At 40.4% G+C, this 20,379-nt stretch overlaps 1 protein-coding gene across 1 annotated transcript in view; it reads left to right on the forward strand.

Annotated features, from left to right (window-relative positions):
• SBF2 (SET binding factor 2) overlaps positions 1–20,379 on the forward strand; it is a 523,750-nt gene that overhangs the window by 424,962 nt on the left and 78,409 nt on the right. The window contains exon 18 of the mRNA XM_025356625.1: positions 19,570–19,740. Within this exon, the coding sequence (XP_025212410.1) occupies positions 19,570–19,740 (171 nt within the window). The remainder of the gene's footprint in view (positions 1–19,569; positions 19,741–20,379) is intronic.

Here is a 20,379-nt window from a genome sequence, read left to right on the forward strand (position 1 = left end):
TAACAACAGAAATTTATTTTCTCAAGATCAAGGTTCCAGCCAATTCACTTTCCGGGAATGGTTTTCTTTCTGGGTTACAGATGGCTGCCTTATCACTATGTCATGTGGCCTTTCTTTTTTTTTTTTTTTTTTTTTTTGAGACAGAGTCTTGCCCTGTCGCCCAGGCTGGAGTGCAGTATCGCCATCTCGGTTCACTGCAAGCTCCACCTCCCGGGTTCACACCATTCTCCTGCGTCAGCCTCCCGAGTAGCTGGGACTACAGGGGCCCACGACCATCTTCAGAATGTGGGGTGGCAGGGGGAGAGAGAGAACGCGTGAGCGTGTGCAAGAACAAGCTCTCTATCTCAGGATACTAATCCTGTTGGATCAGGGCCTCACCCTTATGAGCTCATATAACCTTAATTACTTCCTTACTACAAATATGGCCACACTGGAGATAGGGTTTCAACATATGAATTTGAGGGAAACACAAACATTCAGTTTATAACATGTAGTAAATAAAGAGGGAGCAAACAGGGAGGGCATTTTGAAAGAAGTAGCATCTGAATAGGCCCTTGAAGAATGGATTTGAACCATTAGAGATTGGAAGGAGGGATTCCAAGTAGATGAAACAGGTTGACCAATGTCATGGCAGGGAGAAAGCAAAGAGTGCGCTTAGTACACAGAGCTTTCAGCTTGTTCACCTGTGGATACACCTATAGAAGTGAATAGTATTCAGAAAGTTGAGAAAGGGAGGATGTGACCAGATTGTTTAATACCTTATAAAACATCTGATGCTAGCTTCAGCACTGCTCTATCTAGCTGTATGACCTTTGTTATGTTTCTTTTTTTTTTTTTTTTTTTTTTTTTTTTTGAGACGGAGTCTTACTCTGTCGCCCAGGCTGGAGTGTAGTGGCCGGATCTCAGCTCACTGCAAGCTCCACCTCCCGGGTTTACGCCATTCTCCTGCCTCAGCCTCCCGAGTAGCTGGGACTACAGGCGCCCGCCACCTCGCCCAGCTAGTTTTTTGTATTTTTTAGTAGAGACGGGGTTTCACCGTGTTAGCCAGGATGGTCTCGATCTCCTGACCTCGTGATCTGCCCGTCTCGGCCTCCCAAAGTGCTGGGATTACAGGCTTGAGCCACCGCGCCCGGCCGTTATGTTTCTTTACTTCTGTTTATCTCGGCGTTCCCATGTATTACTGAAAAAAAATCTCTGAGGATTGTTCTAACTCAGTGAGTCTATACTGAATAACAAGTAAGTGATTCAAGTTTGAGTGTTATGTGTTTGGGTGTGCCTGCATACTTTCACGTTTGTGTCTCACACCAGCAGATGTGCACCTTCTGCAAATTTTTGATAATAGGCAGAAAAATCTATTTTGGCTTCCTAAGTTGAATTTCAATTCCCTCCCCGCCCAGCCCCTCCATGAATTGGGAAGCTTATTCAGCATATTTCAAGTACCCAAACTGGACCTCGCAGGGAGGATTGACCAGGCAAACAGAGAAGATATATGGCTTCCCCTGCCTTGTTCCACACTCTTTTTTCCACTTCTCTGGCCCTGTTATTTTCTCCTGCTTTTGACTTCATTTCCCTCATAACTGGTCTTTCTCCCCTGTTACGGAAACTTAATCCCAAAGCCTTCTTTCATATTCAGTTATGGAAATTGGGTAAAGGTATCCTCAAGCCTATAGTAACATTTGCTTTGTATTAGGAAGTAGGCCTTAAACTATGCCAATGAAACATAAATAGCAAACCTCTACACATTAGTAAATAGAGGAGCTAGTGGGTAGGAGGAAGGTGGATTTTATGGTGTTCCTAGAAGCCTTAGAAGTGAGAAATGATCCTCTGGAGCTTGAAGACCATCTTCAGTCCTAGAACAGTTTAATGTAACTTTATAGCTGTTTATTCTTAGCACTGGACCTGTCTTGGTTATTTTTAGCTAGATAATTACTGCTGTTTACTCATTTTCTAGAATTCTAGGCATAATTATTGGCTTACCCATGCAAATACTTTGATAACTTTGACCCAGTCTATATGATTTGATAGATAATTCTTCCTGGGAAATGGCCAATAGGTAAACAGCTTGTCTGTCATTCTAGAGGCTCAGTGTTAATGAATCTTTCCAAAATAAATACTGTCTAGAATTAAAGTTGAAGAGCTGTTTTCCTCAGAAACAGAGGCATATTTCTCCTCAATAAATAAATGTTCTTATAATCTGCTTACAATGCTAAGTTTTTCTTCCAGTAATAGGTTGGTCTCCTTCTTTATCTTCATGTAATATTTTAACTTTTTGTACTATTGGCTCATTAAGGTTGATTGGTTAGTCTACTTTTAGCAGATGTACGTGCAAGTCAAGAGGTGTTATTTTAATAATAAACTTAAGCTAGGAGCTTAGGTGACTCATCCGATAATTCTGTAAGTCAGAGCCTCTTCAAGGCCCAACCCCACATTTACTGCTTTGTAGCCTCCACTTTGTGTAGACACGACCTCAGTGAATCACACTGGCTGGCTGTCACTCATTCTCAGAAGACCACAGCATCAAAATAAAACCGTTAGAAAGTATAAGCACTGAAGTAACAGTTACAGTTTAAATGCACCCATGGTTGACTGTATCATGGAGGCAACCTACAATTTGAGTCTTTGTTTGGTCATTGACAAGAGTCTTAAGTTTTTTTGTCAAAATGTCAGTGAAATTTGAAAAATTGAGCCCCTAAAAGATACTGATTTTCTTGTTTATAGGAAATGCTTTTTAAGACTTTGCTTTTTGTATCTCTGATAATTTTTTTAGGGGTCTCTGGAAAAGTTGAGTAGACAGAAACTAAGGAAAGAAGAGATGTAGTATAAAACTGTAATTCAATAGTACTGTGATTTCTGCCTTCATCTAGTAAGTAGGAAATAGTATAAGGAATAAGTTTTTACTTAGATTCACTATTATGTACTTGGCAATAAAAATTCAAGTTAAAAATCACTTAGAATGAGAGCTTCCTAATTGTGTTTTTCTTCTAGATTCTCTTTGTCATTAGAGTAGTCTCTAAGATAGTAATAACATTATCCGGATATAATGAGAGGATTTAAACTCTAAAGTTCAGTCATACAAGGAAAGAAACATACTCTTTCAAGGGACTTACCTTTGTCTTTTCTTTAAATCCTAATATAGTGCTGACCTACTAAATGAAAGATCTTTGGAGCTAAATGATAGCCAGCTTTCTAGGTATATGCCACCTCACTGCCCATGCAGATCCCTAAAACTGCTCACTGTTCCTCTACCTAGGCAGTTGCTTCTATTTTCCAGTTATCTATGACTGCCTATGTGAGTTTTCTGCTGTTGTACCATGACCTTGTGCAACTATGCTGCTGCCCCCACTATCCCTTGAGCCCCTGGCTGCTGCTTCTGTTTTCTAAATACATATTGGTGGATTTTCTTACGTTCATGTGGTAGAGCTGCCCTGAAATGAAGTTAGCACTATACACCATAATCTTTTTAGCTTTGTGTCCATGTTTCTTTTGCACTGTCAGACTGTGGTGAATGACTATAACCAACACTTGTTGTTGTGAACCAATATTTTTATGCTGCACTAATCCATATCACTTTAAACCTTTGTGACGAACTACATAGAGCATTTTTTAGTAATTTTTTTGTTTTTTGTTTTGAGATGGAGTCTCACTCTGTCGCCCAGGCTGGAGTGCAGTGGTGCAATCTTGGCTCACTGCAACCTCCACCTCCGGGGTTCAAGCGATTCTCCTGCCTCAGCCTCCTGCCTAGCTGGGACTACAGGCGTGTGCCACTGTGCCCGGCTAATTTTTTGTATTTTTAGCAGAGACAGGGTTTCACCGTGTTAGCCAGGATGATCTCGATCTCCTGACCTCATGATCTGTGGCATATATGCATACATTTCAGAAATATAAAGATTACAGTTTATTACAAAAACAGAGGTCCCTGTTCTTCTTTTATGATGTGCTTTTCAGACACAACTATGTTGAACTCTTCAGCAGTTTCTTTAGGTTATTTGGCTTAGCATTTATTATTATTATTTACTCGAACTCCTGATCTCAAGGGATCCACTTGCCTCAGCCTCCCAAAGTGCTGGGATTATAGGCGTGAGCCATCACACCCAGCCAAAAATACATTTTTTCCATAGTACTGCCATTTTATATTCTTTCCAGCAGTGTATGAGACTTCCAGTTGCTCCACATCCACATGTCAGTGTTTTTCAATTTAGCCATTCTTATAGATATGAAGCAGTAGGTTATTGTGATTTTCATTTCCCTAATTAATAATATTGAGTATCTTTGCATGTTCATATTTGCTATCAATATATCATCTCTGGTGAAATCTCTATTCACATATTTAGCCTTTTTAATTTTTACTTATTTTTTTCTTCAACCTTTATTTTTTTTTTTTTATTATTTTTTATTTTTTTGAGATGGAAGTCTCGCTCTTTTGCCCAAGCCGAACTGCAGTGGTGCTATCTTGGCTGACTGCAAGCTGTGCCGCCTGGGTTCACACCGTTTTCCTGCCTCAGCCTCCCGAGTAGCTGGGACTGCAGGCGCCCGCCACCACACCTGGCTAATTTTTTTTATTTTTAGTAGAGACGGGGTTTCACCGTGTTAGCCAGGATGGTCTCAATCTCCTGACCTCGTGATCTGCCCGCCTCGGCCTCCCAAAGTGCTGGGATTACAGGCGTGAAACACTATGCCCGGCCTCAACCTTTATTTTAAGTTCAGGGGTACACGCAGGATGTGCAGGTTTGTTACATAGGTAAATGTGTGCCATGGTAGTTTGCTGCACAGATCATGCCACCACCTAGGTATTAAGCCCAGCATCCATTAGCTATTCTTCCTGATGCTCTCCCTCCTCTCACCCACCTCTGACAGGCCCCAGTGTGTGTTGTTCTTCCCTATGTATCCGTGTGTTCTCATCATTCAGCTCCTGCCTATAAGTAAGAACATGCAGTGTTAGGTTTACTGTTCCTGTGGTAGTTTGCTGAGGATAATAGCTTCCAACTCCATCCATGTCCCTGCAAAGATTATCATCTCATTCCTTTTTATGTCTGCATAGTTTCCATGGTGTATATATACCACAATTACTTTATTGAGTCTGTCATTGATGAGTATTTGGGTTGATTCCATGTCTTTACTATTGTTAATAGTGCTGCAATGAACATATGCATGCATGTTTCTTTATAATATAATGATTTACGTTCCTTTGGGTGTGTACCCAGTAATGGAATTGCCGGGACAAATGGTATTTCTGCCTTTAGATCTTTGAGGAATCACCACACTGTCTTCCACAAGGGTTGAACTAATTTACACTCCCTCCAACAGTGTAAAAGTGTTCCTTTACTGTGCAACCTCACCAGCATCTGTTTTTTTACTTTAATAATTGTCACCCTGGCCGGGCGTGGTGGCTTACACCTGTAATCCCAGCACTTTGGGAGGCCAAGGCGGGGGCGCGGTTCACGAGGTCCGGAGATCAACACCATCCTGGCTAACACAGTGAAACCCCATCTCTACTAAAAATACAAAAAATTAGCTGGGCGAGGTGGCGGGCACCTGTAGTCCCAGCTACTCGGGAGGCTGAGGCAGGAGAATGGCGTGAACCCGGGAGGCGGAGTTTACAGTGAGCCGAGATCGCGCCAATGCACTCCAGCCTGGGCGACAGAGCAAGACTGCGTCTCAAAATAATAATAATAATCATCATCATCATCATCATCATCATGTTTGGCGTGAGGTGTTACCTTATTGTAGGTTTGATTATCATTTCTCTAATCAGTGATGGTGAGCTTTTCTTTATATGTTTGTTGGCCACATGTATGTCTTATTTTGAGAAGTGTCTGTTCATGTCCTTTGCCTACTTTTTAATGTGGTCTTTTTTTCTTGTAAATTTACTTAAGTTCCTTGTAGACTCTGGATATTAGACCTTCATCAGACGGATAGATTGCAAAAATTTTCTCCCATTCTGTAGGTTGTCTATTCCCTCTGATGATAGTTTTTTTGCTGTGCAGAAGCTCTTTAGTTTAATTAGATCCCATTTGTCAGTTTTTGCTTTTGTGGCAATTGCTTTTGGCGTTTTCATTATGAAATCTTTGCCCATGCCTATATCCTGAAAAGTATTGCCTAGATTTTCTTCTAGGGTTTTTGATAGTTTCGCATTTTACATTTAAGTCTTTTATCCATCTTGAGTTTTTTTTTTTTTTCTTTTCTTTTTTTTTTGAGACGGAGTCTTGCTCTGTCGCCAGGCTGGAGTGCAGTGGTGCGATCTCAGCTCACCTCCCAGATTCACACCATTCTCCTGCCTCAGCCTCCCAAGTAGCTGGGACTACAGACGTGCGTCACCATGCCCAGCTAGTTTTTGTATTTTTAGTAGAAATGGGGTTTCACCATGTTGGCCAGGGTAGTCTCGATCTCCTGACCTCGTGATCCCCCCACCTCGGCCTCCCAAAGTGCTGGGATTACAGGCGTGAGCCACTGTGCCTGGCCAGGTAAATTTTTGTATAAGGTGTAAGGAAGAGGTCCAGTTTCAATTTTCTTCAATAAAGCTATCCAATTCTCCTAGCACCATTTATTAATTGGGAATTCTTTCCCCATTGCTTGTTCTGTCAGGTTTGTCAACGATCAGATGGTTGTAGGTGTGCAGTCTTATTTCTGAGTTCTGTATTCTCACTGGTCTATGTATTTGTTTTTGTACCAATCCCATGCTGTTTGGGTTCCTGTAGCCTTTTCTAGTATAGTCTGAAGTCAGGTAGCATGATGCCTCCATCTTTGTTCTTTTTTGCTTAGTATTTTCTTGGCTATTCAGGCTCTTTTGGTTCCATGTGAATTTTAATACAGTTTTTTTTTCTAAATCTGTGAAGAATGTCAATGGTAGTTTAATGGATATAACATTGAATCTATAAATTACTTTGGGCAGTATGGCCATTTTCACAATATTGATTCTTCAAATACATGAGCATGGAATGTTTTTCCATTTGTTTGTGTCCTCTCTGATTTTTTTGAGCTGTGGTTTGTAGTTTTCTTTGAAGAAGTCCTTCCCTTGCCTTGTTAGCTTTATTCCTAGGTGTTTTACTGTTTTTCTAGCAATTGTGAATGGGAGTTCATTCATGATTTGTCTCTCTGCTTGCCTGTTGTTGGTATATAGGAATGCTACTGATTTTTGCACATTGATTTTGTATGCTGAGACTTCACTGAAGTTGCTTATCAGCTTAAGAAGCTTTTGGGCTGAGACAGTGGGGTTTTCTAGATATAGGACCATGCCATTGGCAAACAAAGATAATTTGACTTCCTGTCTTTCTGTTTGAATACACTTTATTTCTTTCTCTTGCCTGGTTTCCCTGGGCCAGAACTTCCAATACTATGTTGAATAGGAGTTGTGAGAGAGGGCATCTTTGTCTTGTTCTGGTTTTCTTTTTTTTGTTTGTTTGTTACTTGGAACTTTATTTGAGGAAAAACAAGATAAACGTATCAAAAGAACACACAGGTTGAGGGTGGGGGGGCGCAGCCAGTGGCGGCAGCAGGGGTGGGCATCCAGGCTAAGGCTTTACTTGGCGGCAGTCTTGTCGGATTTTGCAGCTTCTGGGCCCCTAAGCTGGGCCCGCGACTCGAAGGTGACCGGGATGGTGATCTCGTTGGACTGTGTGGCTAGCTTGGGCATAGGGGCTTCCACGGTCAGTGTGCCCTCAGGGGACAGGGATGAGGAGACCTGGGTGGGGTCCACACCGGAGGGCAGCGTGTATTTCCGCGTGAAGCACCGGGAGATGTAGCCATGCTCCTCCTGCCGCTCCTCGTGCTTGCCTTTTAGGGAAAGAGGGAAATCAGACTATCGTCTTGTTCTGGTTTTCAAAGGGAATGCTTCCAGTTTTTGCCTATTCAGTATAATATTGGCTGTGGGTTTGTTATATATAGCTCTCATTATTATGAGGTATATTCTTTCAATACCTAGTTTATTGACAGTTTTTAACATGAAGGGATATTGAATTTTATCAAAAGCCTTTTCTGCATCTATTGAGATAATCTTGTGGTTTTTGTCTTTAGTTCTGTTTATGTGATAAATCAAATTTACTGATCTGCATATGTTGAACCATGACTAGCCTGGCCAACATGGCAAAACCCTGTCTCTACAAAAAATACAAAAATTAGCCAGGCATGGTGGCATGCACCCGTAATCCCAGCTACTCAGGAGGCTGAGGCACAAGAACCACTTGAACCCAGGAAGCGGAGGTTTCAGTGAGCTGCCATCGCACCACTGCACTCCAGCCTGGGTAATTGAGCAAGACTGTCTCCAAAAACAAAAAACAAAAACAAAAACAGAACAAATTTTCAGTGAATGCTTATGGATAGATTTTTTGGGAGGGTTTGTTTCTAAACTTAGATTTAAGGATAATTTAATGGTGAACCAAATATGTTTTAAAATTTATGAGTTGATAAAGGTATTAATTTTTAAAAACCGAACTAATTGGTTACCTGTGGTAGACACTAGAAAAACAACTTATTGTTTTTAAAATTGTTAAACAAAGGGATTGAATCAAATATTTATCCTGCTTTTCTAATACAGACTATGCCCGTGGTTCACCAACAGTTGATAAGGGAAAGTTTCCTTTATGGAAGTACTCTAGGCCGGGCGCGGTGGCTCATGTCTGTAATCCCAACACTTTGGGAGGCCGAGGTGGGCGGATCACAAGGTCAGGAGTTCAAGACTAGCCTGGCCAACATGGTGAAACCCCATCTCTACAAAAACTACATAAAAGAATTAGCCGGGCGTGGTGGCGGGCACCTGTAATCTTAGCTACTTGGGAGGCTGAGGCAGAGAATTGCTTGGACCCAGAAGGTAGAGGTTGCAGTGAGCTGAGATCATGCCATTGTACTCCAGTCTGGGCAACAGAGCAAGACTCCGTCTCAAAAAAAAAAAGAAGTACTCTAACTAATGTTAGAGTGAGGAAGTAATGCTAGAATTAGAATATCACAATTTTACCACTTCTAATTATTAACAAATCTGGGCATTGACAATCAACATCGTCTAACATAACAAAAGGAGAGACAAACAGATGTGCCCCGTGAGTGCTACCCCTCGGGGTAGTACTGTCTGAAGTATTCTTGCCAAACAAGCCTGAATCTGATAAGCCTCTAGATTCAACTACTGATTTGTAGGAAAACACAGAGGACAAAAGAAATGTGTCAGATGTCACCACTGGGATGCAGTCAGACTGATGGAAACTTTATGGGACAAATGATCCAGTTTTTTCAACAAATAAATTGCAAGTGGAAAAAGAAACTAGAATAAAATCGATGCTAGCAATATGCAGACTAATGGTAATATATAATTATTTGACCTTAATTCCTACTTGAGTTAAGCAAACTGATGGTAAAAATAGCAGAAAAACAAACTTTTTTACATTTAACAATTGTAAATTTGAACAATGACTAGATATTTGATATTAAAGAATTTTTATTAATACATAACTATACATTTTTATGAGGTACAAGTGATATTTCAGTACATGTATACAGTGTGTAACGGTCAAATCAGGGTAACTAGAATATCCATCACCTCAAACGTTTGTCATTTCTTTGTGTTGGGAACATTTCAAATCTAGCTTTTCTGAAATATACAATAAATTATTGTTAACTGTAATCACCTACTGTGCTATCAAACACTAGAACTTATCCTTCTAAATGTATTTATTCCCCCTCCCCAGTAGCCCTTCCCAGCTTCTTGGAACCATCATTCTACTCTCTACTTCCATTAGATGAACATTTTTTGCTCCCACATATGCATGAAAATGTGATATTTATCCTGTGCCTGGCTTATTTCATTTAACATAATGACTTCCAGTTCCATCCATGTTGCTGCAAATGACAGGATTTCATTCTTTTTTATGGCTGAATATTATTCCACTATGTATATATACCATGTTTCCTTTATCCATTCATCTGTTGTTGTACACTTAGGTTTATTCCATATCGTGGCCCTTGTGAATACTGCTATAATAAATGTAATCTCTTTGATATACTAGTTTTCTTCCTTTTGGATATATATCCAGCAGTGGTATGGTAGATCTACTGTTATTTTTTTTTTTTTCCAGTTTTTTTTTTTTTTTTTTTTTTTGAGACAGAATCTCGCTCTGTCGCCCAGGCTGGAGTGCAGTGGCGCGATCTGGGCTCACTGCAAGCTCCGCCTCCTGGGTTCACGCCATTCTTCTGCCTCAGCCTCCCGAGTAGCTGGGACTACAGACGCCCGCCACCACGCCCGGCTAATTTTTTGTATTTTTAGTAGAGATGGGGTTTCACTGTGTTAGCCAGGATGGTCTCCATCTCCTGACCTCGTGATCCACCCGTCTCGGCCTCCCAAAGTGCTGGGATTACAGGCGTGAGCCACAGCGCCTGGCCTGATGGTGAGCATTTTTAAATATGCCTGTCGACCATTTTTATGTCTTCTTTTAAGAAATGTCTGCTCAATCATTTGCCCATTTTTTTAGTCAGTTTTTTGCTTTTGAGTTGCTTGCATTCCTTATATACTCTGGTTATTAATCCCTTGTTGGATGGATAATTTGTAAATATTTTCTCCCATTTTGTACGTTGTTTCATTAGTTTGCTGATTGTTTCCTTTGCTGTGCAGAAGCTTTTTAACTTGATATAATCCCATTTGTCTATTTTTGCTCTTTGTTGCCTGTGCTTTTGAGGTCTTGCCCAAGAAATCTTTGCCCAGACCAATGTCCTGCAGCATTTCCCCAATATTTTCTTCCAGTAGTTTCATAGTTTCAGGTCTTACATTGAAGTCTTTAATTCATTTTGGTTTGATTTTTGTATAAGGTGAGAGATGGAGATCTAGTCTCATTTTCCTGCGTATGGATATCCAGTTTTCCCAACACCATTTATTGAAGAGATTGTTATTTCCCCAGTATCTGTTCTTGGCACCCTTGTGGAAAATCAGTTGGCTATGCATACGTAGATTTATTTATGGGTTCTCTATTCTGCTTTTTTAGTCAATGAGTCTGTTTTTATGGCAGTACCATGCTGTTTTGGCTAATATAGCCTTATAGAATATTTTGAAGTCAGATAGTGGGATGCTTACAGCTTTGTTTTTTTTTTCCTCAGGATTGCTTTGGCTATTCAGGGTCTTTCTTATGTGATTCCATATGAATTTTAAGATTGTTTGGCTAGGACTTCCTGATATTAAAGAATTACTGTTAATTTTTTAAAATAGTGGATTTGCAAAATACCTACATGAAATAATTTCTTATTAGAAAAATAACCGGCCGGGCGCGGTGGCTCAAGCCTGTAATCCCAGCACTTTGGGAGGCCGAGGCGGGTGGATCACAAGGTCAGGAGATCGAGACCATCCTGGCTAACATGGTGAAACCCCGTCTCTACTAAAAATACAAAAAACTAGCCGGGCGAGGTGGCGGGCGCCTGTAGTCCCAGCTACTCCGGAGGCTGAGGCGGGAGAATGGCGTGAACCCGGGGGGCGGAGCTTGCAGTGAGCTGAGATCCGGCCACTGCACTCCAGCCTGGGAGACACAGTGAGACTCCGTCTCAAAAAAAAAAAAAAAAAAAAAAAAAAAGAAAAATAACCAATATGCAATAACCCCAAAATGCTTATTGGTATAGATAACAATGAGAATTACCACATTTACTGGGACCCGTGTCAAGTACTTCCAGGCCCTACTAAATGGTGCTGAAACCAATAATCAATAGTTGGCAGCTGAAATATATGATGATATTTATGCATCATTGTTTATAATAGCAAACAGTTGGAAATAATACAACTGTCTATTAACAGAAACAAGACAACGCTGTATATTCATACCATGGAATTCCATACAATAGTTAAATTGTGCAGTAGTTGAAAAACAAGACTCTATAAGCCAAACTGGCTGGGTTCAAATCCCATCTCTGGCCTGTCACTCCCTATCAGTGTTCCCTTGAATGAGTCACTTCTTTTTGCCTCAATCCCCCCCCCCCAACTTTTTTGGGGTTTTTTTTGAAACAGTTTTGCTCTGTCATCCAGGCTGGAGTGCAATGGCACGACCTTGGCTCATTGCAACCTCTGCCTCCCAGGTTCAAGCAATTCTCCTGCCTCAGCCTCCCAAGTAGCTGGGATTACAGGCATGTGCCACCACGCCCAGCTAATTTTTGTATTTTTAGTATTTTTAGTAATTTTTGTATTTTTAGTAGAGATAGGGTTTCACCATGGTGACCAGGCTGGTCTTGTACTCCTGACCTCAGGTGATCCACGTGCCTCAGCCTTCCAAAGTGCTAGAATTACAGGCATGAGCCACCGAGCCTGGCTATTTCCTCATTTTTAAACAGGGGAAATAATGGTACCTATCTCAGCGGGTCATAAGATTGTAGTGAGGATTAACTGAGTTGATAAATATTTATACTGAAAATGTATTATACTCAGAATAGGTTGGTTATAATAATTTTTTCTTATTTTAAAGACTTTTTACAGAGATATTTTTAGTTGTCAGATAATTCTCATTACCTGAATAAATCTAACAACATAATGCATGAAAAACCAAGTTGCAGAATGAAACACAACATTGTACTACTTGTATAAAATTGTCCAGCCTAGGCATCATAGTGAGACCCCCATCTCTACAAAAATTTTGTTTAATAATTAGCCAGGCATGGTAATGCACACCTGTAGTCTCAGTTACTCAGGAGGGTGAGTTGGGAGGATCACTTGAGCCCCAGAGGTTCAGACTGCAGTGAACCAAGATCATGCCAACTGCACCGTAGTCTGGGCAACAGATGAGACCCTGTCTCAAAAAAAAAAAAAATTAAAACCGGCCAAAAATAAGAGGATTAGGAGAATTTAGATCATATCTTATATTTTTGAGACCACCAAACCCAGGCAAAGGACTTGACAACTGTCTTGCATTTGATGTCTACAAATTTCTGGACCACAAAGGAAAGAAATTGATTTATCCTCTGAACTCTTGATATTTATTAAACAACTTAAGACACAGAATCATTAGAAGGCTAAGTGGTTTAAAACTGGAGTTCAGCTGGGCCTGGTGGCTCATGGCTTTAATCCTAGAACTTTGGGTGGCCAAAGCGGGAGGATCACTTGAGCCCAGGAGTTTGATACCAGCCTAGGCAACAAAGTGAGACCCCATCTCTACAAATAATACAGAAGTTAGCCAGGCATGGTGGTGTATGCCTGTGGTCCCAGTTACATGGGAGGCTGAGGCAAAAGGATTGCTTGAGCCCAGGAGGTTAAGACTGCAGTGAGCCTCGTTTGTGCCACTGCACTCCAGCCTGGGTCACAAGATGAGACTATGTCTTGAAAAAAAAGGACTTTAATCCTATCATCCCAACTACTGACATTTATAGAACCTGGCACATCAAGTGAATACTGGACAATGCTGGTGGATGAATATGCCTCTCATGCAGAAATTGTATGCCTCGATCTTCGGAGCAATCCAGAAGGGGTATAGACTATTCTGAGTTTAAGGATACTTGTACTGTTCAATCTCTGAGTATCAGGTAGTAAAACAGGAAAAAATGTGCAATACGCTTATAGTCACCCCATTTAACTAAATGGATTACTCACTATTCTGTAAATCCCACTAACTAATGAACATAATATTCTAAATACTCATTGCTTATAGGCCATTCTCTTTCTGCTCCTGCTGAGTTGTATGTTTACAAAAGCCGGTTGTGTTTTGTCCCAATTAATTATATAGTTTTGTTAGATATCACATAAATAGATGAAGTATGAGTTATATACATGAAAAGCATCAATAAGGGATAGAATAAAACCTGCAATATAACTGATATATTCTTTATGGACATACACAGGTAAAAAACAAAATGGGAATGATAATACCTAATTCATGATAATGGTCACCTCTAGGATAGGAGAGAAATAGAATCAGGAGAGGTATACAGTGGACTTGTATGTATTGTATGTCCTTTCTTTAAAAAAAAAAGGGGGGGGAGGGACAAAGCAAATATGTTTAAGATGTGATAAAGCCAGGTTTTGGATACATATTTTTCCTATTCCTATCTTCCTTTTGTTTGTCTCTCAAGACTAAGCAAAAGAAAGACTCCCAATTTCATCAGAAAATGCTCTAAAATTAATTATTAAAGTGATTTAGTATCTGGACTTGGTGAGACAGAGCAGAATCACAGGAGGACTTGCTAGCACCATCCTTGAATTGTGCGGTTAGTTAGGTACACTTACATTCCAGGGACCAGAACTAGATAGTAAATCACCAGCAATTTAAACAATGAATCTCTGCATTATTCTTTAAGACCATTACATGTTTATGGATAAGTCCTGCCAGCTAGCCTTCTTTCCTGAAATCCGGTTTTCCCTGAGATCCCAAACTAGAGCCTTGAGCTTGGGGAACAAACATATCTAGCCAGACAGGCCTTTGACAGGCCCCTCATGCTGATATCTTAACCTTTCCCTGGACCATCTCATCTCTCAGATGATTTACGTCCTTTATTTGGATTTGAAACTGGCCTGCTGGTAGGCGAGCCCCATGAGTTTATTCTTCATATCCTGTCCCATGCTGGGTTTCCTTTGAAAGCTTTGTGGAAAATGAATGGCATTGCTTAATCTGGTATCTTCAAGGGCTATTTTTTCTAGATAAAGAAGAAAGTCAATGCATTCTTAAACATCTCATAAAATTGCATGGCACAATATCACTTGTTTCCTTAGGACAGAATCATAAAAATTATTATGAAATATAAATATTGTTGCCAGAATTGAAGAGAATGAGAGATGTGATTTGGCAAAAGCATTCCCAACCAGCACCACTGCTGTCACACCCTCAGTATGAGTTAAATCTCATCTTTGTGCAGTGTTAAAAGATTATAATGCTAGTGTACAGACCAATTTGTAAAACCATCTTGTCTTGGGAAAGTTTTTTCTTCAAACCAGGGAAATTATTAGAATAAAAAAATTAAATATAAAATAATAAAGAAAATTTTTAAAAATAAATTATTACAATCAGAAGATAGTTTCATCCGTAGATGCTTATTTTCTCTGTTTACTAAAACTACTGCTACTGTCCCAGGTTATACTGAATTTGAAACCCTAAAGTCTCATTACATCTTTTTCTACATAATTATGTTACAGGTTTGTTTGTAAAATATCTTAATTTTGTATCTTACAGAGACAACATAGAGTAATGGAAAGCTTTATTTCTGTTCCCATCTGTTCTACTCATCTTGCCATATGACCCTGAACAGTTCTTTTTCTTTATAGATTCTCTCAAATGCAGTGAACACCTGAAATATTTACCTTACCACCCACTTTCTATCCCAAGCTGACTGCAAAGTTCCGTTTTTGCAATTTGTAGATCAAGCCATGATAGCGTCTAGGCAGAATAAAGTGATACTGCCCTCTGCTGGTCCTGAGAACACCCATCAGTGAAATGGCCCTGCCCATCCTCACTGAGGCACACAGGGCTCCTTGCTTGTGGTTGACCAGACAAAGCAAGAAACCACAAAGAAAGAAGGCAAATTGCATGTCTAGAAAAAGAATAATATTTTAAGTATTTGGAGGTTAATGATTTCTAATGCACATATCAGGAGATCGTTTTATCTACAGGCACTTATTTTCTCTGTTTACTAAGACTACTGCCACTATCACAGATGCCATAGCCATTTGTGTCTGTCTTGCCACCAAGTGTTTGTACTATAGTCACTTTACCCTGCTGTAATTCTCACCTAGTAAGCAGGCTGTGGGCCCCTTTGGGCCACTGTCACTCTGTCTTGCACCATTTTTCTTCCTTGGGACATATATAGTCCCCCTTTTGTTCAAATTACTTAGATTAGTTTTTGCATATTCAACTTTTAGTTTGTGAATAAACATGAAGATACAGGTTGAGTATCTCTAATTCAAAAATTTGGGCCACACTTGGTGGCCTAATCCTATCCCAGCACTTTGGAAGGCCGAGGTGGGGGGATTGAATGAGGCCAGGAGTTCAAGACCATCCTGGGCAACATAGTGAAAACCTGTCTCAAGAAACTTTTTCTTTTTTTTTTTTTTTTTTTTGAGATGGAGTCTCGCTCTGTTGCCCAGGCTGGAGTACAGTGGCGCGATCTCAGCTCGCTGCAGCCTCCGCCTCCCAGATTCAAGTGTCTCTCCTGCCTCAGTCTCCCAAGTAGCTGGGATTACAGGTGCCTGCCACCACACCTAGCTAATTTTTATATTTTTAGTAGAGATGGGGTTTCACCGTATTGGCCAGGCTGGTCTCAAACTCCCAACCTTCAGTGATCTGCCTGTCTCAGCATCCCAAAGTGCTTGGATTACAGGCGTGAGCCACTGTGCCTGACCTCAAAAAACATTTTTTAAAATTAGCCAGGCATGGCAGTACATGCGTGTAGTCCTAGCTACTCAGGAGGTTAAGGCGGGAGGATCCCTTCAGCCCAGCAGTTCTAGGCGGCAATGATCTATGATTGTCATCAGCCTGGGTGACAGAATGAGACCCTGTCTCCAAAAAGAAAAAAGAAAGTCCAAAATGCTCCAAAATTCTAAACTTCTAGCAGGCTGGCATGATACTTAGAAGAAATGTTCATTGGAGCATTTCAGATATTAGATTTTCAGATTTAGAATGTTCATCCAGTAAATATAATGCAGATATTCCAAAATCTGAAACACTTCTGGTCCCAAGTATTTCAGATAAGGGACACTCAACCTGTAATGTCAACTCACATGTGTCAAGGAAAGCAGATATACACCATCAGTGAGAAAAATGCTGAAGAAAGGTGGGGCTTCATTATACACTCAGATTCCTGTACATCTCTGTTAAGTTTTAATAAAAGGTATTTAATTAATAACTTTTTTGGTGTGTTGATTATCCTAAAAGTGCTTTATGAGAATCTGATAAGGATTTGTTTAAAGCTCTTTTTTTTTGGAGCTTATCTATATTAATATAATTTCAAGACTTCAACATTTTTAGAGTCGCCGTTGATTATGTTATGCTGCATTTGTAAGAAATGGTACTGCCCTTAGTATACTCGTGGTAAAGGCAGTTGAGAATTACAGTTTTATCTCATTTGAGTTTAGTGCCTTTAAAATTTCTTTCAGGCTGGTCATGGTGGCTCACATCTATAATCCTAGCACTTTGGGAGCCCAAGGCAGGTAGATCACTTGAGCCCAGGAGTTCAAGACCAACCTGGGAAATATGATGAAACCCCATCTCTACAAAAACCCCATCTCAGCTCACTGCAACCTCCACCTCCCAGTTTCAGATTTTTCTACAAAAAACAGCTGGGTATAGTGGTGCACACCTGTAGTCCCAGCTACTACAGCTACTAGAGAGGCTGAGGTGGGAGGATCTTTTGAGTCTGGGAAGTTGAGGCTGCAGTAAGCCACGATCATGCCACTGCACTCCAGCCTGGGTGACAAAGCCAGACCCTGTCTAAAAAAAAAAAAACTGTTTCAAAATAGGCTTGTGGGCCAGGCACGGTGGCTCAAGCCTGTAATCCCGGCACTTTGGGAGGCCGAGACGGGCGGATCACGAGGTCAGGAGATCGAGACCATCCTGGCTAACACAGTGAAACCCCGTCTCTACTAAAAAATACAAAAAACTAGCCAGGCGAGGTGGCGGGCGCCTGTAGTCCCAGCTACTCGGGAGGCTAAGGCAGGAGAATGGCATGAACCCAGGAGGCGGAGCTTGCAGTGAGCTGAGATCCGGCCACTGCACTCCAGCCTGGGCAAGAGAGCCAGACTCTGCTTCAAAAAAAAACAAAAAAAAAACAAAATAGGCTTGTGTACTGCTACTGAAATAATTGCTGGTCCTTACAGTAAAGAACTAAAAAATGAAGGAGGAAAAAGTGTGTAATCCATGTCCTAAGTGTCTTCATGCAGAGTATATAAGGAGCTTGTGATTCAGTGTGTGTGGCTTCTGCTTACGCACTCACAAAACCACACACATTTTGTTCATGATTTCCCATAGGTAGACAGTAGCTGTTTGTTAAATGAGCAGATAGACGACATGAAATCCAACAGTGATCCCTGTGCACCCTCAAAGAACTCCTGATTTTTGCTTCATAGCCACAACTTACAGCCACTTAATAGGGAGAATTGAGGTTATAGCCAGTTAGCTCAGCAGCAGTAACACAGTCCTATCTTGAAAAGGTCTTACACATGGCATGTAGTACACAGAGACTCTTCAAGGCAGAATCACAACCACCTGGCTTCTGACTACACAGGCACTACGTTTTGTGGTATTCATGATACCTATTCCAGCTCTAGACCAAAAAGGAGATTAGCATGTATTAAGCATATAATTTTTACCAGATGTCTTATATATCTGGTATACATTCCTAAGAAATAAACCAACTTTTGTTGTGTAACTGTTATATAACCTTAGTAATCATCTTCAGTGTCCAACATTTCAGAAGAGACTCGGCTTATTAAATTGCTTCAAAAGAAAACTTATCAGAAACTTTAGTTCTACTCACAGAAAATAGATGAACTCAATTCCAAAGAATAAAATGGGCCAAAAAAATGTTTATTGAAAATGGTACCTACTTTTTCTTGGAAAATTATGAATTTTTTAAAATTTGAAACATCCTTAACTTTTAGAGGTGAGAGAAGTAGTTCTAGAAAGATGACTCAAGTCACTAACTGAAATTTAGCAGTGTAAATTATCTTTAAAATTTGAAAAGCAATGTTATATAAGTTTTTTTAGAGGTTTCAAGGCAGAATATTACTTTGGGAAACAAAATCATAAAGTGAGGGGAAAACAGAAGTGCTAATTGGCAGTTAATTTGGCATTTAATTTATTTTGATTTACTTTCAGTTCTTTTGAAAGACAATTTGATGTTGTAAAACGAGCAGGGGTTTTGGAACTAAACAAACTTAAATATATATGAAGTGCCTTCTAAATGCCTGCAGAGTTCATTTTCCTTCCCTCTGTTGTTAATCATCTCTTAAGTTTACTCTTACTCTGAAACCCAGCAGGAAGTCCCTGAAAGGAAGGCGGTTTGATTTGTGTTTATCTTTCCCTGCACAAATTTGGTTACCAGAAAATGCCCTTGAAGCCCAGGACAGTCTTCTAGAGAGTATGTGAGCCAGGCAGCAGCTTTGGTGGGGAGGTAATGGGCTGGAATGAGCAGTAGGAAAAGTGCGGTTCTCCTGAGTCCCTAATTCATGCTATATCCTCATTCTGTGTGTAAGGCCAAGCTGTAGGTTCACTCACATATCAATTGCTGTCTCTTAAAAAGAGTACCCTAAAGCCAAGTAGAGGAAATGTTAAATTATCTGGAGTTTTATGTTTACATCGTGATGGATTTTATTATATGCCCTAATTGTAATAATATTCACTAAATCTACAGTGCCTCCTTTTCCTGTATTTTCTAATTGATATAATAACAGCTTTGATTTTTAGCTGTTACTAAAATACCCATTTTGATAAAGTGACTGAGACTCTCAAGGATCCAACAGCAAGCCCACAGTTGCCAGTTAAAAAGGAGTAAGTTGCTGATTGCTAAGCCTGTACTACCATAAGATACTCTTTAGAGAAATCCTTTGATCACATCTATGATTAACTGTGGCCCCTGTGACCTTATGAACTGTTATAATTCTGCCAGCCCCATGGTGATATATTTTGTGTATTCTCACAGAAACTTGCCCCTGGAGTCAGCCAGTTTGCTTATACATGTGTACAAGACCACCCCATTTGGACAAATCAGCAGTTTTGGGAGACAACCTTTTACAATGCAGTGCAGGAACAGGTTCGCTCCCTTTATCTCTCAGCCAAGGAAGACAATCATGCCCCGCATCTGAAGCAAAAGGTAAGAGAGAAGAAAAGAACGCTAATTGTGTGGGATTAGGATTCTGGCTTTAAGGAAAGCAGACCTTCCCAGGGCAAAAAAAAAGCTCTAGCTACTTCCTATCAGTGTATTTGGGTTTTATTTAGGGAGCCCTGTGATATCTTTCTTCTGTTGTTTTCAGACATTATGTTTTTCCATAATAACTTCTTAATTCAGTTCTTCAGCACTAGGATTGTTTTAATATACTTTAATAAATAAGAATTTCCTGGAAATGATTATAGGAAGTTGAATAGAAAGAACAAACCTAGGCCGGGCGCGGTGGCTCACGCCTGTAATCCCAGCACTTTGGGAGGCCGAGGCGGGTGGATCACGAGGTCAGGAGATCGAGACCATCCTGGCTAACACGGCGAAACTCCGTCTCTACTAAAAATACAAAAAATTAGCCGGGCTTGGTGGCGGGCGCCTGTAGTCCCAGCTACTCGGGAGGCTGAGGCAGGAGAATGGCGTGAATCTGGGAGGTGGAGCTTGCAGTGAGCCGAGATTGCACCACTGCACTCCAGTCTGGGAGACACAGCGAGACTCCATCTCAAAAAAAAAAAAAAAAAAAAAAAAAAAAAAAAAAACCCTTCTTGGGGGTTTTCTTTACTTAATCAACAAAAA

The sequence above is a fragment of the Theropithecus gelada genome, chromosome 14 (genome assembly GCF_003255815.1).
Source record: "Theropithecus gelada isolate Dixy chromosome 14, Tgel_1.0, whole genome shotgun sequence".
Lineage (NCBI taxonomy): Eukaryota > Metazoa > Chordata > Mammalia > Primates > Cercopithecidae > Theropithecus > Theropithecus gelada.